This window comes from Phyllostomus hastatus, unplaced genomic scaffold (genome assembly GCF_019186645.2).
Source record: "Phyllostomus hastatus isolate PE091 unplaced genomic scaffold, TTU_PhHast_1.1 phas_scaffold_216, whole genome shotgun sequence".
NCBI lineage: Eukaryota > Metazoa > Chordata > Mammalia > Chiroptera > Phyllostomidae > Phyllostomus > Phyllostomus hastatus.
In genome coordinates this window covers 12,755,566-12,780,894 of record NW_025334018.1, presented here as the reverse complement: position 1 = coordinate 12,780,894, position 25,329 = coordinate 12,755,566, and the positions used below count along the sequence as shown (strand labels likewise).

General features: G+C 40.3%; 1 protein-coding gene across 2 annotated transcripts in view; it reads right to left on the bottom strand.

Moving 5' to 3' along the window:
- The window catches only part of DENND2C (DENN domain containing 2C), a 72,270-nt gene that overhangs the window by 22,924 nt on the left and 24,017 nt on the right, over positions 1-25,329 (bottom strand). For both annotated transcript variants that reach the window (XM_045817112.1, XM_045817113.1), the window contains exons 2-7: positions 11,222-12,232; positions 10,570-10,706; positions 10,028-10,140; positions 9,244-9,414; positions 5,101-5,197; positions 242-286 (exon numbers count right to left, since the gene is read on the bottom strand). In XM_045817112.1, the coding sequence (XP_045673068.1) occupies positions 242-286; positions 5,101-5,197; positions 9,244-9,414; positions 10,028-10,140; positions 10,570-10,706; positions 11,222-12,042 (1,384 nt within the window). In that variant the 5' untranslated portion in view covers positions 12,043-12,232. The remainder of the gene's footprint in view (positions 1-241; positions 287-5,100; positions 5,198-9,243; positions 9,415-10,027; positions 10,141-10,569; positions 10,707-11,221; positions 12,233-25,329) is intronic.

Genomic DNA, 25,329 nt, shown 5'->3' with positions numbered 1-25,329 from the left:
GAACATTCCATCTTAAGAACCATGCAGGCTTGCCTCACTCCACCACGGGAGATGTCTAACGCTGTCAGACATCTGACAGTGCGCGGCTCGGCCCCCTAAATCTCAACAGGCTCTTATAGTGAAGAATCACCTACGGAATGAAACTTCAGCGGGAAAAACATGCCTAATCACAAAGGCAGGGACCACCCCACCTATGACCGTGATCATCTCGAGAACGGGAGCAGCCCATTGACTCACTCACTCTTTGGCAGATACTCGGCATCACTTTCGTTCCCGCTGGTTTCACCTGAAAAGAGAGAGGCAGTTTCCACTTGTGCTGTCCAAGAGCAGGAAATGCGTGGGGGCGAGGACGACAGAAAACCTCCACAGACCTGCGAGCTGGAGGCAGGAATGCTGGGCCTGTCTCCAACCACTCAGTGCAGTCAGGGTAGCACAGTCACGAAAGAGAGTGAGCGGCTCAGGGAGGAACTGCTCTATGTCCCCCTCTCTCCCCTCGCTTCCTCCCTCCTTACTCCCCTCTCCTCTAACCCTAGATGCTCACAGCAGTTCGAACTAGACTTACAAAGTCTGGTTCCATGTAGCTGCTGTGTCTACACGAGTATCCTCATCTTTCAATTCCCGAGCAAGGTGTCAAAAGCTGAACAAAAACCCCAACGCAGACCAGCGATGAATTTAGGATAATGGGAAATGTTGGGTTAAGAGGGTTACTTACCAAAGAAGTTTTTGAAGAAAACTGTAACTCCTTTGCAATTCCTCTAAGCTACCTCTAGGCCAAACTGAACTCTTGACTCAGAATCCTTATAGTATCAGACCGCTTTAGATTGCTCTTACTTTTCCCAAACAGATTTTAAGTTTTTGGAGAATAAGGGCTATGCTTTTAGGAGGGGGTGTTTTAGAAGTGAATGGAAAATTTCTAAGATTAAGTCTGAACAGTTAAAGCAAAATAAAATAAATGTAAAGAAAGAAAAAAATCAAATATATCAGGAAAAAACAAGGCCTTGAGTCATAAATTTAAAAAATATGTTTGATTATATAAAAATGTAAAATTTGTGTCAAATATAAACATCATCAGTAATTCAAAAGGTGAGCAATAAACTGGGAAGATCTCTGTAACACACAATGCAGACACAAGGCTGTGTCTAAATATTAAAAAACTGTTACAAATGAATTAGAGAAATACAGCTCAACGGAAAAATGAATAAAGAGTAAAAGAGGCAATCCATAGAAAAAGATTTATAAGTACTGATAAACATCATAATTGTCCAAATTCATAATTTTAAAAATATAAATTAAAATAAGGTACAATTTTCAATCATGACAGTGGCAAAAATTTAAAAGCTTTAATAAAGCACAGTAAAGTTATGAGAAAAGTTATTTTCAAATGCTGTTCACAGAAACATAAAGTGTTACAATTTGTGGGACAACTTAACAGCAGATACAAAAATTTTAAATGCTTATATTCTTTAATTAAGCTCACTGCTAGAAACCTATTCTACAGATGTGTTCTTACCAATATATAAAAATATAAGCAAAAGATGTATATTGCAGCATATATTTATAAATATATGTTTAAGATATTTATATATCTTAAGTTCCATATATATATATATATATATATATATATATATATATATATATATATATAATCAAACAGGTTATATTAATCCACAGGTTAACTAAAATGTTAAAAACAACCAAAATATCTACCAGCTAAATAAAATTCTTTTACTTCTCTACAAAGAAATATAGTACAGTTTTGTATATCCAAAATGAATCAGTTATGTTGTTTTTTTTTTAAAGCAAGACATACAAAGTCTGGTATAAAACTATACTATTTGGGTAGACAAAAATATTTGCACATGCATACAATTTTCTGGGAGTAGGAGGAGGAGGTTTGGGGAAATTTGGCTTTTCATTTTATGTTATTCTAAAGTATTATAACTTCTTGCTGTGCTCATTTTAATATATAATAAGGAATAAGAGAATATTATTTTAAAAAACTGCCTGTTCATAAGCTAGGGGGGGAAAGGTACATAAGAGATATTACAGAAAAAGTAGCTATTTAAATATTATGTACGATACATTTTTGTAACTTCAAATTAACCACCACAACCAAAAGTATCCTGGGGCTGTAACACATTGTTTGGTATGAAGGAACAAAAGTTCTGAGTCCTGTCTGTCCCCTTAGCACCAGGCGCCATTTGGGAGCCTACAAAGGGTCTGGAAAGAAGGAAAAAAAAAGGGGGGGGAGGAGGGAAGGTAGTATAATGGAAAAGACCTTATAAAAGCTCATTTAAGTGACTTGGATTCTGAGACACTGAATGAAGGTTTAGGGGTTTATAAGCCAACAGGAAACTCTACTCAGAATCTGTAGCGGTCAAGAAAGTACTAGGTTGGTCCTTTTTTATATGTGACTGCAACACACCAAATTGTAATGACAGAATCAGAGAATGGCACTAAATCATTCTGCAATGCCTGATATCTGAAACGTAAGAAATGTTGAGGTTGGAATAGAGTCAGTGAAGCTTAGCATGTACTGACAGAGTAGGTAAATATAATTATCTGGTTCTACTAGGCATGTTGATAAACAGACAAAAGCTAGAGGAGGAAAACAAAAATCTGAGAACAGTGACTGTGGAGCCAGGAGATCCTCAGGCATGAAAGAAATTCCTCTGGTCCACTGGAGAAGTCAGTCACAGAGACCGAATAAAGGCACATTTTCTTTGAGCCGCACGTCCCCCAAAATCTTGTAGGGAAGGGTTACAACTTAGGGACTGCTTTTGTGTGTGTGCGGTAGAAGTTGGTAATTCACGCTGCTGAAGTTTTTTCTTTTCAATGATACAGGGAGAAAAGAATGTGGCTCTTCAAAAACTAGTCTTAGAGCCAAACTGACTAAAATGTTCCTAGTTCGTAAGGCATAAAGCATACATATAAGAGATCACTATTAACTTACTTATATTTTATTGATTATGCTATTACAGTTATCCTGATTTTTCCCCCTTTGCCCCCTCCCACCCAGCACCCCCCACTCCCTCAGGCAATCCCCCCACCATTGTTCATGTCCATGGGTCATGCATGTAAGCTCTTTGGCTCCTCCATTTCCAATACTGTACTGTACATCCCCATGGCTATTCTGTAACACCTGTTTGTGCTTCTTAATCCTCTTATCTCTTCACCTATTCTCCCCCTACCCCCCTCCCATCTAGCAACCATCAAAATATTCTCCATATCCATGATTCTGTCTCTGTACTTGCTTTAGTTTTTTAGATTCAATTATTGATAGATATATATATTTTTTGCCATCTTACTGTTCACAGTTTTTATCTTTTTTATTTTAAATAAATCCCTTTAACATTTCATATGATACTACTTTGGTAGTGATGAACTCCTCTAGTATTTTTTGTCTGGGAAATGCTTTACCTGCCCTTCGATTCTAAATGATAGCTTTGTTCGGTAGAGCAATACTGGCTGTAGGTCCCTGCTTTTCATGACTTTGAATATTTCTCCCCAATCCCTGCTAGCCTACAAGGCTGACAGTCTTATGGGAACTCCCTTAGAAGTAACTGCTTTTCTCTTGCTGCTTTTAAGGTCTTCTCTTTATCTGTAACCTTGCACCTTTTAATTATGATGTATCTTGGAGTGGGCCTCTTTGCATCCATCTTGTCTGGGACTCTCTGTGCTTCCTGCACTTGCATGTCTATTTCCTTCACCAAATCAGGTAAGTTTTCTTTCACTATTTTTTCAGATAGATTTCCAATGTCTTGCTCTTTCTCTTCTCCTTGTGGCATCTCTATGATGTAAATATTGGAACTCTCGAAGTTGTCCCAGAGTCTCCTTACAATATCCTCATTTTTTTTATTCCTTTCTTCTTGTTGTTTTAATTGGTTGTTTTTTGGTTCCCTATGTTTCAAATCATTGATTTGGTTCTTGGCTTCATCCGTTCTATTGTTTCCCTGTAAATTGTTCTTTATCTCAATTAATGTATTCTTTGTTTCTGATTGGATCTTTCCACATTGCTGAGGTCCTCACTAAGTTCCTTGAGCATCCTTATAACCAGTGTTTTGAACTCTGCAGCAGATTGCTTATCTCCATTTTGCTTAGCTCTTTTTCTGGAGTTTTGCTCTGTTCTTTCATTTGGGCCATGTTTCTTTGTCTCCTCATTTTGGCAGCCTCCCTGTGTTTGTTTCTATGTATTAGGTAGAGCTGCTTTGACTCCCTTTCTTAGTTGTGTGACCTAATGCAGTACGTATCCTATGCTCGAGGTGTACCTTCTGTGTGGGCTGAGTACACGCTCTTCTTGTAGTTGGGTCTTGATTGCTGTTGACAGGTCAACAGGAGGGATTTACCCAGGCCAGTCAGCTGCAAGGACTGGCTGTGACCACTGACCCCCAACCCCCATAAGAAATCAGCTGTGGAAGGGCAGGGAGATGGTGCTCCGACATGGTCTGTAGCTGTGTACTGGGTGTGCAGGCCCTTGTGTTTTCCAGGGAGTGCAGGCCAAGGTCAGCCTGGGATTCTGGTATGACTTGGCTATTGTTTCTCACTTATGAACCTCTCAGACAAAAACTGCTAAATTTTGCATACTCTGTGCCAGATATCCAAGTTAAGAATCTTATATAAGTTTTTAAGAAAATTCTAATAATTCACTCTGGATGTTGAAAGACAATGTAAGTTTTATTTAGGCATCTTAAAGATAAAACTATGGAACTTATAAGATGACTACAAGTTAATACCACATACCTTCAGTCTATATATACCTAATAATATTTTTATTTCTCCACTGAAAGAGTCTATATTGATAAATGACTATAAATCAAAGTAGGACTACAAAATAATGATACAATATACCTATAAAAATTAGCCTCACTGGTTTATAATTATTTATCTACTTCCTCATCCAATAGTTATTACTTGGTACAAAATTAAATAAAAGGGGCTTGAGGTGGAATTTTAAAAAGTTCCTTATTCTAAAGAACTTTTATATTTAGGTGGGATAGATAGGAAAGTAAACAAATAGTTATAATTCACATCAAATATTAGGTTATATAATGCTTCTCCGCTCATCCGCTGATAGCTATGGAGAGCTGGAACAACTCTTACCTTTTGAAGGAGGTACATCTTTTCCAGTGTAAGGGTGTAACTTTACTCTCTTCTTCCCTCTCTTTGATTCAAATATGTCATCTATTCTCAACACAAGCTGAAAAAAAGACCAGAAAAGTACAAGCTAAAACCAACACCAACAAGTCTGCAGCCCAATGGTATTAATTTGTGATTCGCACTCAGAAAAAGATCCATTTTATAAATAAAAACTTATTTCTCAATTTTGAATCTCAAATGGTCTTTAGTAAGGTGACATGTTGTTCTAACACGAAGTCCATGTAACATGGGTAAAAGAAGGAGAAACCTTTCCAGAGGAGCCGAGCACAGGATCCTAGAGAGATTCCCTGTTGTTCCCTGTTACAACACGCACGAAATCTGGCGACCACGCTCAACAGGGTGACCAAGCCTTTACCATCTGACTCAAGTTTTTGCTTGCCCAGAGTAGGAAGTGGAGCACTTATTCACTTGGAAGGCAGGGTGGGGCTCAGTTATTTTTGCTCCCAGGAATTTTTAGCAAAAAGGGGATAATCATGCTTAGAAAGTTTTTGTCAAAGGGAATATCCATCTCTTCCCTACTAGGAGCACTAATACAATTTATTTTAGAAACATGTCATAATTAGGAGACTCTCAAATATGCTCGAGTGCAGTAACTATGTTCCATTTAATAAACATTATACTTTAGAATGATTTCTTTGCTGCTGGGAGGTGTGTGTGAGAGAGACAGATATACATACAGACTGGGCTTAAAAGAAAGGAAAGAATGAAAGGATTTAATTAAAAAATTAAAGAGGAAAAGCGTCTGGACAACAGACACTTTTCAAAAGAAGAACTGATTAGTTTTTCATGTATATTTTTCTTTTTCTTAAAATTCCGAGCTTTTTCTTAACTATTAATCCTGGTTTAACATAATTAATGCTCGGAATTACAATGGTTAGGAACATCATACAAAATGATAACTAACAGAGTTGCTTCAGAAAAATGCCCTTGTTTTTTCTTTTGTCCTTGTGTCTCCAGCAACCCTGGCAATCCAAAGGCAGTGAATCAGTCCAAAGCAAAATGAGAGAGACATGTGCTTCCAATATGCAGATTAGTTCCACATTTTTGGATGAGTTTGTTCTTTTAAAGAGTTTTGTAGCTGGCATTCAAATGAAAAATTAAAAGTGTTCTTAAATATTAGCATTATTAAAAAAACAAGAGAATCCAATGTACAAGGGTACTGTTGGGGACTATCAGAAAGACATGAGAGTAAACACATATTTTTGGTTACAAAATGAACATAACTAGTACAAATATTAATGTGTATTTGAAAAGTATATTCCAAAGTATAGTCAGCTATCATAAAGGAAAGGGAACAATCTGTTCTAGAAAGATGAGATAAAGTAATAAAATTTAAATTCTGATTAGGAGCTAGGAAGAAGAGCCTACTTTTATTTCTAATTGTAGGAAATGCTGTAGAAGTAGAAGAGCCCTCCTAAGAAGCAATAGGCACCACCCTGTTGTATACACTGACATGAGCGAAATGAAACATTAGGAGGTCGCTCCAGCAAACACAGGCTCCCACTGCAGGGAGAGAAAGGAAGGGTGGGGAAGAGGCATATGGACTAGATCAGCGATTTTCAAACTATGAAAGCAGTTTCTCTTCAGGGATCGCTCTAGTCATCAAAGGGGAAATAATGCAAACTGCTTTCCTGTGGAATGTTGTTCCTAAAGACGCTCCGAAGTCAAAATTTGTATTGCAAACGGAACATCCTAAGAGGATTTCATTCAAGGAGGGTCACAGGTAGAAATGCTGTCAGTCTGTCCCTGCCTGGCAAGAGTTTGTCATTGTCCTCCTCCGACCCCACAATTCCCACTAAAGTCAGAAGAGAATGAGCTCCAAGTCCTCAGGGGGTCCACAGCACCAAAAAGACTGAGGTGTGAAATCGAAAGCACTGCAGACTTCCCCGGGTCTCCTCGGACTCCACATCTCCGAACCCACAATTCCTGAGGGTCTGTGAGTGCCATTCCAGCAACCACATCTTCCACGTGATCTCTTTTGTGTTTCTGCTCTGGCCCTTGGGAACGCGTGATGGGTTGGCTCTGGGCCCTGTGGGAAGCTGCTTCGTTGGGCCAGCAGGATCTGTCGGAGCGGCTAAAGACTGCCGAAGACCTGGTAATTCCTTAAACCTCTGGTGTTCAGCTCTGCCTCACCATCCACAGAATAAGCAGTACAGATTTATTTTTTTCACTGAGAGAGACCAGTTTAGTGCTTTTTAGAAATTGTCATCAACTTTTCACATGTTAAAGAGGGAGGGGCAGGAAACAGATCAGAAGTATTAAAGTAATTATGGAACAGAATATTTCCCAAGGAACCAATCAGTTACTAAACCAAGAAACAGCTGTGACTTCTGTTTAATGTTAAACTAAGGAACAAAAACTGTGTGCTGGATGAATACATACAGCTAATTCAGATGGGATTAAGAAAAGCAATACTATTTAAATGATCTGATATTTTTCACTTCTGAACAGTAATCCTGAAAATACTCTGTATTACCGAACAAAGAAACAGAGAGTTTTAAAATTTTTTCATATAATTTCTTAAGTGTCTCTCCTAAACGATATATGAGGTCTGTCCAGAAAAAGTCCAGCCATTGTTAATATAATGAGAATGGTCTGTGTGACATCCATGTAACCTGGCAGCCAAGGAGAGTGGACTGGAATGCACACGCGTGAACAATGGTGACTTCACCGTACTAGTCAGCGTGGGGGGGGGGTGGCAGACTCTGTTGAGTGAGCATGTGCACTGTGTGGCCATCACATTCAAAATGACTGAGTGAGTAGAGCAACAAATCTGTATCAAATTTTGCATTAAGCTTGAATATTCCTCTGCAGAAACTTTGGAATCAGATGATTCCAAAGGCCACAGCTATGGGCAGCTGGCGACTGGCAACTTTATCACAACAACATGCCCTGCCCCCTCACACATTGTGTCTCGAGCAGCATTTTTTGACGAAACATCAAATCACCCTGATGACTCAGCCCCCCTGTAGCTCAGATGTGGCAGCCTGTGACTTCTGACTTTTCCCAAAACTAAAATCACCTTTGACTGTCAATGAGATTCAGGAAAATACCACAGGGCAGCTGATGGTGACTCGGAGAATTGTGTGAGGTCCCAAGGTGCCTACTTTGAAGGGGACTGAGGTATCACTGCCCTATGTATAATGTTTCTTGTACTTTCTTCAAAAAATGTCTCGATTTTGCATATTGCATGGTGGGATACCTTCTGTACAGAGTATATACATCTCTACAAACACACACACACAAATAATCCTAATTTTTTCATTTTGGTTTCGATGGCTCTAGTTGAGATAACTATAGACTTCTTGCCTTTTCTCGCTTGGAAAGAAATAATTTATTTAATATAATTGCTGAAAATTTCTAATTTTAAGTAATAGGTAGTCGAATTTCTTTTTTTTTCTCCTCTGAGTGGAAATATTTGTCCCTAATTAATGGCATATACTTTTAAAAGAATATCTACTTATTTATTTTTTAGAGAAGGGAAGGGAAGGAGAAAAAAGAAGGAGAAAAACATCAGTGCGAGAGACAAATATCAACTGGCCACCTTGCTTGCACGCCCTGACCAGGGACGGCACCTTCAACCGAGGCATGTGCCCTGCACGGGAATCGACCAGCGACGGTGCTTTGTGGGACAACACCCAGCACGCTGAGCCACACCGGTGAGGGCTAATGGCATATACTTTGAAATTACTAAAAAATATATAAACTCACACAGAAAACTGAATTTACTTTGGTAATCATATAAACGAGTGAGAACACTGAAGCTAGCTTAATAAAACGTTCTTGCGCATGATATTCTAGAGTGTCCTTGCAACGGGCAGTGGCCTGCAGTGAGAACTAAGGAAGCTGAAGTGAAGCCCTCCCTCCAAAGCCAATTTTCCAAATCCACCAGGGAACCTTGGCAAAAGCCATTGATGCATTTTTCTTGCATGAGCAAAACCCTAAAGCTTAAGGCTGCTTTCCAAATCTTCTAGTTCCAGGAGGTCAGTTCTGACCTATTATTCATATCAGTCTTGTCTATTTATTTGCATTATGAGAATAAATGCTTGAATAAGAGTCGAAGAGAGAACAACCTAAAGCCCTTACCCTTGGAAGATTTTTTCTTTTCCTGTTTGCAACTTCTCCAGCTCGGAAAAGCTTCCATTCAGTCAAAGTCACCGGCAAAGTGGTGTCCTTCATGAGCTTTGACCTTAGATAAGCTTGAGAGCTCTTTAGTTCCATAGTCTTCCTTCCAGGAAACTGAGGTTTGGGAGGAATCTAAAACAGGAGATGCAGTGGTAAAGGTAGGCTCATCTAGTCAATGTCTGCATTCTCAAGGTCAAAGCTACCCTCCTCAAAATATTTATCTTTCCTTTAAAATCATCCCATGGGAGGATACCCTCATTTCTTGTTCATCGTTTGTAAAGAAGTTTCCCCAGCTTCTAATCCAAAGTTCTTCTACTACAATGCAGTCAAATTTCCAGAAAACCACGGCTGAGTCCTCATTCACTCAAGGCAGCCTTTGCTTCCAGGGTCGGTGAATGTTTTCAGGGACCAGACAGGTTTAGGCCACAGGCTGACATGACTAACAGGGAGCTGAGGTAACTAACTGTAGTGAAACGAAAAGTTCGAAGCCTGTCGAAAGGTGGCCATATTCAGTTTTTTAAAGAGCTAAGACACCAACAGAGCACCCCTTCAACCAAAGAAAACATAAAGCTGTGTGCTGTCTCCCCGCCCAACAAAATGAAAAACAAAAAAAAACACCACTAACAACAATAAAACCACACATTTCAGTGCCTCTTAGTTTTGGCCCTAGTTCAACTGTGCTAATCTTTTCATAGGGATTATAAACAAGAGTTAATGTGTCCTTATGTTAGTCCTCTGGCGGTACCTTGGGCGCTCGGAAGGCACTCTTTGGTGGCGGAAGCCTCCACGCCGAAGGGGGTCTCCACAAAGGAAAGGACTGCATTGGGATGTCTTCGTACGGATTTTCTTTGGTGGGATCTTGAAAAAATGACAACAAAAAAATAAGTTTAGAGGAACATAACTGAATGAAAACAAAGTGTCTACAGCTAGAAAAAAAAAAACTAGTTAATATGTTCAGCTTTCTAGTCCACGTTGCTGGAGGGAGGGAGGGAGGGAGGTCTCAAAATCAAAGGCCCTTCGAGCTTGTAAACTACTCTGGCATCCAACCAAGCTAAAAAAAATTCTCAAAATACTGTGCTATAAACATCTACTTCTGACCTGAGCACTCCACTAAACCGGTTGTATGATTCACTAAAGAATAAAAGAATTTATACAACAAAGGTTTCCACATTGAAAAAAGGCAAATCTAGAGCCAGATGTGCCTGACTGTGAAACACCATCCTGTAGTTAACGGCTCCACCAAACACACTCTCATTCAACGTAACTGCAAAGTTTGTGGACACTTACATAGGACGTCTTCATAGATGTTGTCCTCAGACTGTGTGTAATAAAGTGTGGAGCCAGAATTCCTTCCGAGTTCTTCGTGCATCTTCTGGGTGTTCCGATTTCGAAAGTGCTGAATATCTTCAAATTCAAAGGATTTCCTTAAGAGAGGAGATATCTGTTCAAGGTGTATCTTTTAAAACGCTAGTCTTTAAACTGGTATGACAGACAAAAGTCGGTACGTAAAGGACTTGTGTGAAAAATGACAAAGGTGGTTTATCAGATATGTTAGAATAAACTAGGCGGATGCCCTATATGCGCCATGAGAAAACTGGAGGCTTTTAGCAGCCAATGTCCATTCATGTTCTTTACTGGGCACCTTTCTTAAATTCATCCTCTAATGGAAGGGGAGGCTGAGGCCAGCAGGCTCTCAGGGAAGTGGGAGAATGGACTGGCTTCCTTGCATGCGCTCAGAGGGAAACAGAAGGGTTGTCTGAGGCTCTGCTGCCCTAAGACTGTGTCGGATGCTAGCCATGCGTCCACTACCCCCTCTGGGGTTAATTAACATCTGCATAATCAAATCCAGGGAATGGACACTGGTTTGAAAAGGAAAAAGCAGCTCAAGATTCAATGAGGAAAATATTCATAAATCATTACCTGTTGATTAAAAACATACCTTTTAGATCTTCCTCTGATTTTTCCACCATATTTCTTTGGTTCAGGTTCCCGAGAAGAGGCCAAAGACGACTCTGTACGAGAATTATTTTCACAGTATTTTCTGTCACAGTTTCTTTCTTTACACGGCGCCACACCAGATTCAGATAAATATCTGAACGTCCTGCGAGGCTTTGGCAAGGGGTTTATAGAAGGTCCGCACTCCTGTCCCTCGGGCTCAGAGTAAATATTTTCTAAGCTCTTGGTCACTCCATAGGACCTCTCCAGAACTCTGAAATCCAGTTCTTTCTCTGGAGAGACACAGCGTTCCAGAGCCAAACTGAAGACTTTATCCGGGGGAAGCGCCTCGATTTTCTTCCAGAGTATCTGCGAGGTATAGAAATTCCCTGGAGGTAATGAAGTCTCTGGATCCAAAACGTCTTTCCAGCTTTCGATTTGCTTGACGCGGGAGCACACCCATTTGGACTCCGACTCAACTTTTGAGATGCGTGAGTCCTCGTGTCCGTGTTTCTCGCCGCCACCCTCGCTCCGAGTGTGGCCTCTGGCATCTTCACGGACCCCCGGGCTGACGCCGTGAGAGCCGGTCACGGGGAACTTCGGGCCGCCCCCCTCAGTCACAGGACTTTTCTTAAGAAGCATCTCCTGATGACAGTTGTATCTCACTGCAAAGTCCTTTTGGTGCCACTTATCTCGATTAGATATGCCATTAGTCCTTCCTTCCCACTGGGAAATTTTTTGTTTGATGTTTTTGCAGTGGCTTCTTGACAGTGTCTGAACAGCAGACCGAGAAAAACCAACATCCATGGTCCCCGGTGGGTGCATACCAAAGCGACGGGTTTCACTCAGGGGCCATCACAAGCAGCTGTGAAACTCCGTGCTCTCTGTCCCATCAGTTAAAATCCAGATAATTCCAGTATTTTCCTTTCATCTTTAACTCGGAAATTTCTTTTTATAGAAGAATTCTGATCATTGATTATAGCTGAAAATGGCTGCAACTTTGTTTTAAATAATCCTGTGCAAATAAGACAAGAATATGTTAACAATTTTCTAATTTTCTCATTTAAACATCATTAAAACATTGCCCAGCTATCCCTAAATAATTCATTTACACTGAATCTGTAAAAATGTACCTGTCATCCATTAAGTAATTGAACTCCATAAAGGTATTCCTAAAATAGTACTTGCGTATTTCTCCAATTGTCAGCTATAACGTTCTGCCATGTTCAGTTTCTTCAGTTAGGCAGAGTGAGGTTTTGTAAGAGACTGTACATAGTAGTATGTGATATTATTATTTTTTGGGGGGGAGAGTTGAGTCATTTATTTCTTTCACATGAAAACAAAATTTGGGGGGAGATAATATTATTTTAATAAATCAATTCTTTATGAAACCTTCTCTTAATGAAACAAGGACCTACAGAGTATTATAAAAAGCATACATATACAGAAATACATCTCAAATAACCAAAAGTTTACATATACAACCAAAGAATCAGTTAGTCTAGAAGCACACCCATAGCTGATTTCCTCTTCCTGCCTCATTTTAAGAGGTAACATCAGCCATCACACACCTTATTTCAATGTTATCATTAGCACCACAGGATCCCATCACACAGCGCTAAAGACAGGTGCCATTAACCATCACTTGCTTTAAAATGTAACAAGCTATTTTGTCACTGTCTGCAATTTCCACATCTCTGCCACCACACCCTTGACCCAAATCAGCAAAAATACTCACAGGCATTGTCACATTCCTTCCTTTCACACAGAGGCTCCACTCACAGAGGCCCATCCACTGTTTCCTCAAAAATAAAATTTGGCAGAGAACTTTTCCTACCAACTGAGCAAAGGCCCGATCTCAAGTTCTACTGTGTATGGGTTATAAATAGCAACTGATTCAAAACTTCCTGAGGCAGGGGTCATCCTTCCCTGCGCTCTGTCTGTGTGGCCCTGATTAACAGGCAGGAAAGCATGCTGGCCCAGCTCTGTTGGGGCAGCTGCCCAAAGCCGACACACGCAGCGTGCACAGAGCGCATTCTAGGCCGGGTGGCACTTGCCTTAGCCTTCACGTCAACTGTTCCTACAGCGTACAGGAAAACCAGCTTTGCCAGCACAAGAACATTGGGGAAGGTCTTTGATGCACAGAAACTTATTCTAAAAACCCTTACATTAAACTCAATTAAACTCATCTAGTGGAAACAAAACCAAACCAAACCTCCCAAATAGCAAAGCTGTTGTGCAGGCTCCTGAGAAAAGATGAATGCACAGAATTTGGCAGTCTAATCAGTAATTGTTCATTATTAAAACTCTAACAATCCTTTTCTCACTTTTGATGCGTACAGAGGATTCCTAAGGACCTCAGGGTGTCCCTGAGACTCAGGTTCTCTTCCCCGCAGACCTGATGGGAGTATTTCTCTCTCTCCTGCAGTGGAGCAGAGGTTTATAAAAACCTCTTGGTAGTCCTTGTTGATCACTTTCTTCACTCTTCCCTTGTTAATGTGTTTTATGAATGGGTCAAACTGAGAAGAAAAAGATGAAAGCTGCTAGGGCTTAAAAAATTTAGTTTGCAAATTATGGGCAACAAATGGCTTCATCGACAGAATTCACACACAAATGTGAATGATGTGTAGCGATGGATGGAGTGGCAGAGCCACAGCTGCTCACTAACTGTTTCCCATGCAGGCAGAGAGAGAAAGCCAATAGGATCTCACTGCCTGAATCTGAAGGCTTTAAGGGAAATTGAAGGGAAAACACTGCTCATAGCAAAGTTAAAAACAAATGGTCACCTTTGTTGCAGTTAGCACCCCTGAGAGCAGATGTGACTGCTGGTCTCATCCTTGTAATGAAGTGACAATCACTTCAATAGGGCTAATAAACTTGTTGCTAAAGTAAAGAAAATCCAACACAGTGAATTTCACTTGTGGGGCAACCTGATTAACTTTCAGTAAAACAATCCATCCCGTTTTTTCAGAAGGCTTACTGCCTGGATGCAAAGGAATTTTGGACCTTTTGGAAACAGTCAGTGTTTGCTGGGTAAGATATGCTAATTATCCTAAACAAAAACCACTCTGTGTCCTCAAGCCTAAATCTACAGAACCGATATCGCCTTTTTTGAACAATAGATTGTAATCAGGAGATCTCAAACAGGTGGTCATGCAGTCATATTCTTAAACTCCTAAATAACCTGGGATTTCTTCCTCAATCATGTGTTTAGCTCCCAAGAGTACTATACTGTTCATTGCACATTTACCTAGGGCTCTTAGCTCTGCTTTTGTTCTGGGGAAAATGGGGGCTTAGGCACAGATTCCTGTTTTTAAAATCCCAGCTTCAGCTTTAGTGTTAGAAAGTTTATCTGAAGAAAATAGGTCTCAAAAGGATTCCAACTACTCAGCTACTTGAAGGAACATAGCCAATGGAAACAGAAGTACTCCTGGTGTCATAAGGGTGACTTATTTCAGGAAAGAGATGACTGAAGATAGAAATCTCTGGGAAAGATGACCAGCCCCGTACCCCCATCCCCCAAAGAAACCTTTGAGAATTTTTTTTAAAAAGGCAGCATAGTAGGAGGGGAAGAGAACTAGTACTTATTTTATGTCTACAATGTTCAAGGTCCTTTAACAAATGATACAATCCTCCCCTCTCAACCATATGAAATAGACACAGGGTCCGGCAGAAGTAACGCCTGCTTGGGTGTGGTTGGTATGGTAATAATATGGGTGTGATAATGTATAGTTTTAATTTGAACATTTCACCTAAAATGCCATAGGGTGTGCTTGAGTGTGGTACTGTTATGTTACAGAATTGCATGCTTATGATTTTGTGGTAAGAGTGTGTAATAAAAAGAGGCGTTATTTGTGCCGCCCCCCTCATTTATCTCTGTGCCATGCTCTCCATCTGAAAAATGGAGATGCAAGAGACTTTCTCCCGAGTTCAAGGTCCCAACACCTGTGGAGCAGGGATTCAGAACTGAGTGTGACTACTTCAAAGTCATTGGCTTTTCCCACTCAATATGCTCCACTGTTCCTCATACAAGCAGCAATGGACTAGAAATCAGAAGAAACGGGAGCTTAAGTCCTAATCCTGCAATTTACTAGCCATGTGACTTTGGAAACTCACTTTACCTTCCCGGGTTTCAGGTTTCTCATCTGTAAATTGTGACTGATCATTGCTGTCTTGGTTTTTCCTTTAGTGTTTCTTATAGTTCTAATCCAACAAATTTTCTCCTCTTTCATTAATCTAAAATAACTTTATTCACTTTGTTTTGGAGGATAGTTTTACTGCATATAGAATTCTAGGTTGATAGTCTTTTTCTCTGATTAAGGTTATCATTCCTTGGACTTGTGCTTTGCATCCTTTCTAATGAGAGGTTTGCAGTCATTCTTAGCTCATTGGTTCCCCTGTACACAATGTAGCCTGCTTTCTCTAGGTGCTTTAAGATTTACTCTTTACCTATGCTTTATCTTTGCCTAAGTGTAGTTTTCTTTATATTTATATTTATATTTATATTGCTTGAGGTCTTTAGGGCTTCTTAGATTTTGAGTTGATGCTTTATATCAAATCCAATTTTTTAAAATCCCATTTTTAAAGTAAAAAAGAATAAAAATAAAGTTAAAAAATCCAATGTTTCCTCCCTTGTCCATTTCCCCCCTCCCCTTCTGGGACTCTAATTATACATATGTTAGACCACCTGCTCTGTTAATTTAGTTTTTTCTTTTTTCTTCCTCTGCTTTAGTTCAGATAAATTGTATTGATCTGTCTTCAAGTTTATTAATCATTTGTTCAACAGAGCTGGGTCCAACTTCCTTTTAAGACTATCCAACAATTTTACTTCAGATACTGCATTTTTAAACTTCAAATTTTCTATTTGGTTCTTTTTTTTAAACATTTGGACTTCTCTTCTGAAATACTCCATCTATTGGCCCATTATATTAACTTTTCCTGAATATTATTTAACATATTATAGACTTTGAGAACTTGAACGTGAGGTCGTTGTTGGCTAACTCCAACAACTGGATCATCTTCAGGTTCCCTTGTATTGACTATACTTTCTTTTTACTATGGTTTACATTTTTCCTATTTCTTCTAGTATCTTGTGATTTTTCATTGTATTTTTGACATTACCTATAAAAGAACAGTATAGGAAAATGTATAATTTGTGTTTGTTTTGCTTGGTTCTGAGACGTCAAGCCTTCCCTCCTTCTGGTCGTTAGGCTGAGGGACTAATCATTCAGGTCCCTCCTACAGTCAGGCTGACTGGAGGTTGGGCAGCAGGTTTTATTATATGGAATTCAGCTGGGATTGAACCTCTAACCTCTGGACCTTTCTGATCTCGTCAGTATTTGACCTGGAAAGAGCTTGGCTACAGTTTGAGATATTTTTGTTTCACCTTTGGAGGCAACTCTGGCAGGGTATCACTGCACAAATTCGTGGGCCTACACGAATTCTTTGTGCCTCCCTCGTCCTTCTACAATGCTGCTTTCTTAGTAAAAATTGGAAGAGGGGGACACAACACAGCAGGCAACTATTGGGCCAAATGGTTTAGGATATTTTTCTTTCTTTTTGCATTTGGGATTCTTTCAGATTCCAGTCCATATTCTAACTCCCAAAGTCCCTACAGTTAACTAAGGCTTGGAGAACTGCCCCTTGCCTCTGTAAAGTCTCACCATCTTTGTCAGGGTTACTTGTATCCAGACCATGCGCTTGTTCTCAGGTATAAAAGTCGCTGTGGCTCTCTGTTCACTTGTAAAAGAATTCACACTGGAATTCAATTCATCCAAGTCTTCTTGCATCTGCTCTGGCTGGTATGAGTCAGTGGACTGGGCATTGGCCTGTGAGGCAAGAGGTCACTGGTTCGATGCCTGGTTGGGGCACATGCCTGGGTTGCAGGCCAGGTCCCCAGCTGGGGGCATGTGAGAGGCAGCTGATCATTATTTCTCTCTCACATAGATGATTCTCTCCCTGTCTTTCTCCCTCCCTTTCCCTCTCTCTAAAAATAAAATAATCTCTTTTTAAAAAGCTTAATTTAAAAAAGTAAATTAAAAAAACAGCTTCCTTGCATCTACTGCTATTCAATAGCTCCAGAGAAATAGATGATTTTTATTTTGTCCAGTATTTTCTTGCTACTATGGGAACAAACATTTTCTAGTCCTTCTCTTTAATGCATCATAACTGGAAGAGGAAGTCTTAAAATGTTTTTAATGAAATAGCATAGTGTAGATAGGAAAAAAATCGGAATATACTTCACATAAACAAAAGAAAGTATTGTTTCAAAAATGTTTCAGCGGTGTGTGTGTCTGTAATGGACTGCAAACATATTTATTATGATATGGGGTAGTCGAATATTTTTGAAAAGCAACAAATTCAGAAATGTCTATCAGGACACCAAGCTTTAGAGAACAGCTCATTGAAAGACCAAGTTCATGCACTAAAACTGCTCAGAAACCCAAAGGCTTTTACATGATCAAAACAGAAATGAACAAGCCCCTGGGAAAACATGCAAAAACATACGTTTTCAGAAGAGGCAACTATAGTTAGAGAAGAATAAAACACATCCAGATATTTTAGTAACAAACAGCCTTTCATTGTTTATTAAAGCCAGTTTCTGGGCATATGTACTATAGTTCAATTTGTTGCTTACTGATTGCTATTGTTAAGTTTAAAATGCAAAGAAAGGTTCTGGAGAGAGAATATGCTCCTTACATTTGGCTTCCTTAATAAAAATCTTTTAAAAACTTCTTTTTAGCATGAGGGAAAGACACAAGAAGCTTCTCTGAATGTAGGAAAGTTGTTCCTATGTGAACAGAATAAATCATTTTTAACTTAGCAATCAATGAGATAAACCATACAAATATGTATATTACAAAATGTAGGTGGAAACCACAGTATTTAATTTCTAAGAAAAACACCATGGTGTATGGTACACAGAGAACAGGCTTTGGAGCCAGACACCTGGATTTGAATTCCCTGTAGCTTCCTTGGTGGTGTGGCCTTATACTCTTAAATCAATCCAAGCCTTAATCTATAACAAGGGCACCAAACTCACCAGGAGAGTCATTGGAAGGATCAAATGAAATAATACACAGTGACGGGTACAAAGCGATGCCCAATGATGGCTGTGACACAACGGTCATCACGCATCCAGATGCGTGGGTGCTGGCTCACATCCCCTTCCATCTGACAGGGTCTCTCCTCGTCTCCCTGCCCCCCACAGCAGCGTTAGTTTACGTTCTCAGTTTCTGTTCTCATCGCTCTTCTCCTAGACCTACCGTGGGCTGCACTCCTCTCCCTCCGGTCCGCCTCCAGCGCCAACCCCCTGCCAAAACTGCTGCCGGATGTTATTCCTAAAACCTAGACAGGAACAAGGCACCAACCAGGCAAAACTTCTAGTGGTGCTCCATACTCCTCCCAGAACGTACTCCCAAAGCACGGTGCGCTTTCAAACCCTGAACCAAGTTTCTGCTGCTGAAATCCAATAACGCCCCCACATCAGTTTGCATAAATGAGTCAAATTAGTCGACATAATTTCATCAATATTGTTTTCCCTCTACAAATATATTTTAAATATTTGACCCTTGCTACTATTTGTAGTGCTAGTCAGTACTAACAAAGTGGCAAAACAAACATATGGCCAAAAAATATGAATGGGAAAAGTAAAGGCCTGAGGGAGAGGGGCGTTGAGGGCTGGGTGGAGGGGGAAAAGGGGGAAAAATAGGGACATTTGTAATAGTGTAAACAACAAAGTTAAAAAAATTAATGAAAAAAACAGAGATAAGCCAATCTCAAAGAGATTTCAAGATTTTTAAACATGTCATAGGCACACACACATCTGTGTTTCCATGGTGCACATACAAAACAGGATCATAATTTTGCTACTGAAATAGTTTCCGGTACAGTGATAAAATTAAAAACGTATTTCAGTGGACAACAGTGTAGTGATTGCTGGGGTGAGAGAGGTTTAAGAAGAGACTAAATGGTAATGGAAAAAATACAATAAAGATTAAATTTAAGAAAAGCAAAAGTGTATTCATGGTGTACCAGTGACAAGGTAAAGCCCACACTCCCCAACACGACATTTAAGGCCGCCCACCCTCGGACTCCGCTCTGACTCCCGTAGCTTGCCTTGCCAACAAGGCAACCTCGAATAATTTGCATCGGCTAGCAGAGTAAAGCTAGATTAGAGTTGCGCAGAGTTCAACCACCACCAGACTTGTTTCTTGGCTGTGTAACCTTGGTTAAATTACTTAATCCTTCTTCGCCTGCTTCCTTATCTATAGGATGATCCTTATCTGTAGGATGAGCATTTGCTGGAATACTCCCTGGGTCCCATCTGATACTTGAGCCTGGTGCAGATCCTCTAAGGTGGGAGGGGGAGTCTGAACTACGCACGCAGCTCAGGATGGCTGTGAACTCGGCCCCACACAAAATTGTAAACCTACTTAAAACATTATGAGTTTTTGTGATTATGTGTCGCAATGTATTTAACGTGTGGCCCAAGACAACTCTTCTTTCAGTGTGGTACAGACACACCAAAAGGTTGGACACCCCTGCAAGCAAAGAAGTGTTCCATCCCAGCCTGCCCCAAAATGCAGTCATCTGCAGACTAGCGATCTTGAAATCAGTCACTCGAATTCACACCATCTCAAGTAGCCCAGTGAAGGGTGCTCTTCCTGCCTACCACAGGCCAAGATTCCTATCGATCAGGATCCGGAGAGCTCCTCCCCCAGGGCTCCTCTGGGTGTGATAGCACTTACTGAGCACTTACTATGAGCCAGGCACAGTTCTATTCACTCTGCCAACATCAACCCATCCAATTCGTGTAACAGCCCAGGAGGTAAGTACTATTGTTATTCTCGTTTTGCAGATGTAGAAACAAGGCACAAAGGTTAAATAGCTCACACGTGTCTTAGCACTCTCTGCCACAACCACCTTATAGAATGAATATGAAATGATGTAAATAAAGTGTTTAAGACAGTTCCAGGCATGGAGCAACCGATTGATAAATGCCAGTTACTACTAATTACTTCATGAACACACAGCGTACTTTCGAGACCAGTTCAAAGTTTTCCTGCGAGACCCTCCTTGGCCCTTTTCCCAGAGTCCCCCACTCCTCCTGGGTGCTCCCATCACAGCTGTTAATCACCTGTAATCGTTTTCCACTTTGAACTCTCCTTAAACAAATGCTTCCGTACACTTTTTCATGACCTCAGGAAGCTTTATACTCGGGAGTCATGCTTGCCAGGGGTGCTTAGAAACAGGAGACACTCAGGGATGAGGATGAAAAGGGAAGTGGCATTAACAGCCAAGAGGAGTCAATGCTTCCGTGTGCTGTCACCTAAAATAAGCCTCCTCAGGCTCAGAATGTCACTCCTGGGCTTGTTACAGAAGGGGACGCCAAGACACGTCAGAGAAAAATTGAAAACAGAAAAATCTGCTCAGGAAGATGGGTGAAAATTTGAGCTGCTCACATTATTTGCTTTTTTAACTTTTCTATTAAGTATATTTAATTAAAATATCACTGTAGTATGTCATTTGTAAAGCCTCTGGATAAAATTTTCAGTAAAACCCACAGGAATAAATCTTGAAGAAAATTCTTCATTGGATTTAGCTAAAAATATCTTAAAGCAATGATAAAGGAGGAAAGCAAATGAGAGAGAAAGCAAATGTCAAAATAGCTCTAGCTCTCAAACTTTTATCCTCTCGTGGACGGACTGCTACTTGAACAACAAATCCTCAAAGCAGGCGCACAGGACATGAGTCTTTTATCTCACTCCTGTTAGAGGAAATGGCCTCACAGGTACCTGAAAGTGGTTCCCAAAATAGCCAAGAAACTTAAAAACCCTCATATTACTAATAACAGCCAATATAAACCTCTCAAGCTGGTATTGCGCCTAACTGCAAAGCAAGAAATAGGATTCTTCAAAAAAAATAAATTGAATTCTTTAACAGTTCTACAGCTCTGTTGAGGTATTTGTCATAGGAATTTTTTTTTAATGAAAGAAAAACGACAGTTGATTTAACACAGACTATACTCAGAATTTTGAGGCACAAGCCAAAGACTTTGAATGATGCTAACTTTTAACCCACACTATTTAAAAATCTTCCAAATGACCACAATTCTTCTTTGCTATTCGAGGATTCCAGTGAGTACTGCGGGAGGATTTACTTGTCACAGCTCAGTGACCCTGCGGGCTAGTCCCATAACCAACCATGTGGTGTCCCTCCAATATCACGTATTAATTCCCAGCAAGATGGTATTTGAGGTGGGGCTTTGGGAGGTCATGAGGGTGGAGCCCTCATGAATGGAATTAGTACCCTTATAACAAAACATCATTTTGTCTTGTCGAAAATTAAATAGGTTGATTTAATGCAGATTACTAGGATAAAATAATGATTTTGCCCTCATTAAAATATTAATTACGACTATTTTAAGAGCAATGTGTTCTTTTTCTTGAGACAGCAACCCACCACTTATTACAGAAAACTAACAATATTGGAACTTTTCCTTTGTAAAGAAAAATTGTGACATTTTAAGTTTGGCAACTTTTTCAAATACTTCTCAACAAATTAGAGAATTACTGTGAAGTACAAAATGCTTTCAGAGCTATTGCTCATCTCATTTTTTTTTTAAATCCTCACCTGAGGGTATGTTTTCATTGCTTTTTAGAGAGAGAGGAAGAGAGGAAGAGACACAGAGAAAGAGAAACATCGATCGGTTGCCTCCTATATACACACCAACTGGGAATGGAACCTGCAACCTGGGTATGTGCCCTGACTGGGGATCGAACCTGCAACCTTTTGGTGTATGGGACGACACTCCAACCACTGAGCCTGAGCCACCCAGTCAGCACTATTGCTCATCTCATTTTCAGAGGACTATAATGACTCTATCATTAAAAATGTAATTGGTAAATCCAACTACTTATATAAGCTGTCATGTGTTGCAATCGCTACAGTGAAGATGTCACTGTCAGTTACTTTTTGGGGGGAATGATCACTTTCCCCTCGGGATTAATTGCTTAGGTGAAATCTGACAAGTCACGACATCAGTATCAACATGTATATTAAATATTTAGTAAAGCTTAATTTATTGCTTTTTTAGGTAAAAACAAATATAAATGTCAATTCTAATGCTCTTCTCACACCCCAAAGAATCACCCTGTGCCCCCCGAGGAGCCCATGAGTAAGGTGTGCCAACTTCCACATGCACTGACTTCAGTGCGCCCCATTTCACAAAGATCCACGGAGAACATTCAGAGGTCTGCTCAAGTAACCAGGTGGCCAAAAGTTCTATGAATATAAAATGTAAGCAGCCCTTTCCTTTGAGATTCAAAGAGTGCTCAGCGGAAGCAATAACCCCTTTTCCCCAGCTTACTGACATACAATTGACATCCGACATTGCGTCACTTCAAGTGTACAAGGTGACGGTTTGACACATACGTATACTGTGACACATATGTATACTGTGTATACCACGATAAGGTTAGTTAACGTGTTCGTCACGTCACAGAACCACCACTTTTTCTGTAGTGAGGACATTTAAGATCTACCCTCTTAGCAACAGTATTGGTAGTCAGTCACCAAGAACTACGTTTTGAAAGGTAGGCCTACAGAGGTCACGTAGGGCTATCTGTCCTCAGGCTCTCCTGGATGACAGGGAAGCAGAAAGGAAGCCCAGTGAAGGGGAGATGTGCAGGACAGGCAGGAGGAAAGAAGCATGTGATTTGGGAAAATCCTGCCTCAGTCCAACTATCAAGGAGGCGAAAAATCACAATAGTAGCTTCTGTGCAGCCACGCCTTAATCTAATCCAGTGTTCCAGCTAGTGATCCAGCTCAGAGACAACCTGCATATGGTTACTATACACTGTGCCATATCCGGAAATGTAACAGTTGTAAGCGCCTGTATGGGCCACCGGCGAAACAGGCCTGGAATAAAGTGGGAAAGGAACTAACTTCCCAAACCAGCTTCTTGTATCACTAAGTGAGCCAAGTTTCTACCAGGATTTATAGAAAAACTCTAAATCCCTAGGCGTGTGGCAGCAGGCTCTTCAGCTAACCCATACCTCTTAGAGTTGAGGAGATAATTCTAATTCCCAAAGAGTTACTTTGGGGCATAGAGAGCAAGGCAGACTTGGAAGTTAGGTTTACAGGAGCTGAGAGTGCTTGGCAAGCTAAAAATTCTTCTGTGATGTCTACATTAAGAATCTAGGGACCAGGCTCCCAGCAACCCACGGGTGGTCATACATGCCTGCTTCACAAACCCAGGCATGGCTTTGGAGTGCACATTCCATTTTATGATGTGAAATGTATAAAAATGTTTCATTAATAGATGAGACAGGGATGCAGCAAAACAGAACAAAACAGATATGGGTACTAGATCTAGCAAAGCAGATATAAAATAGTATTGTTCTGGCCAAAGAGGAAAGGAACAGCTTAATTTGCGCAGTGGGCACTTTTATAGTCAAAAGTACGCAATGAATGTCTGGTTGATCCACCAGATGATAATCCACATTGTTCAAATGTCTAAAGTTCTGATTTCTCAAGCCATTCAGTTGATGACTTAATCACCTGTTTCCTGCTAAGTGTTCACCCCTTATCCATGGTCTCATTTCCAGTTTCAGTTGCCTGTGGTCAACTGTCATCTGAAAATATGAAGTGGAAAATTCCAGAAATAAACCAGTCCAAAGTTTTAAACTGCACACTGTTCTGAGTAGCGTGATAAAATCTCGTGGCATCCTTTTCTGTCCTGCCTGGGAAGTGACTCATCCCTTTGTCTAGTGTGTCCACACCACATATTCTGCCTGCCTGTCAGTCCCTGAGCAGCCCGGCCACTCAGGTGTCCGAGGCAGTGCGATGTCACAGCGCTGTGGTCAGGAGATCCTTCTTTCACTTCCTGATGGCCCCGAAGCACAGGAGCGGTGCTGGTGGCAATTCAGATAGGCCAGAGAGTGAAGTGCTTCCTTTGAGTGAGGAGGCAAAAGTTCTTGACTTAAAATAAGGAAAGCACAAAAATCATATGCTGCAGTTGCTGAGATCTGCAGTAAGCACTTCTGTCCGTGAAATTGTGAAGAAGGAAAAAGAAATTCGCACTACTTTTGCTGTCCCATCGCCAACTGCAAAAGTTACGGCCACAGTGTGTGGTAAGTTCTTAGTTAGATGGAAAAGGCGTTCGATTTGTGGGCAGAAGACATGACATCCTCATGGCTCGATGACCCCTCTGGATGTATCAGGGGGTCAACCGGAGGCTTAGCACTCCGTCACCAAGCTGTGTCACTGACCTCACTTGGTCTCATCAGGCGGACGCTGTGTCGTCTCACATCCTCGCAAGCAGGGTGAGTACAGTACAGTAGATGCTCAGAGAGAGACCACGTTCACACACATTTATTACTAGTAAGTTGCTATAATTGTTCTATTTCATTGTTAGTTATTGCTGTTAATCTCTTACTGTGCCTCATTTATAAATTAAACTTGATCATAGGTACGTGTGCATAGAAAAAAACATAGGGTTCAGTATCTTCATGTCCAGGCTTCCACTGGGAGGCTTGGAATGTAACCCCCAGGGGTTGTGGGGGACTACTGAATTAGTAATGTTTGTGAGGGGAATGCAAACTAATTTTCTTGCAGTAGAACCCCTGTTATACATAACACGTATGCTAGTTACTACACTGATGAACTCACATCATTGGCCTGAAATACAATATTATACTAAATATAAGAATAGTTTAATACAATAGCCTATAATGTTTTACCAAATACCAGCATTTTAAAGACAGTCAATTAAATTTACCTAAGAAAAAGAAATTTGGGAATACACTTTCAAAAAATGAAACATTATAACCCCAAAGTTTAAGAAATATTTTTCAAATAATCAAATGATTCAGTCCATTATCCACACCCCTGTTCCTCTCCCATAAATAAGGCTATAATTTAACAAGAGAATACTTAATGTTACTCAGTCCTCTGAGGCTAGGTCAGTTCTTACATATTGCTGATCAGCAGTAGAACCTAATTACTACTATTCAAATATTTTCAGCAAATAAAATGTAAAGAGAAAAAAACGCAGGAGGTGCAGAAGAGGTATGTTTGCATAGTAATGTGACATTTTAAATGATGATA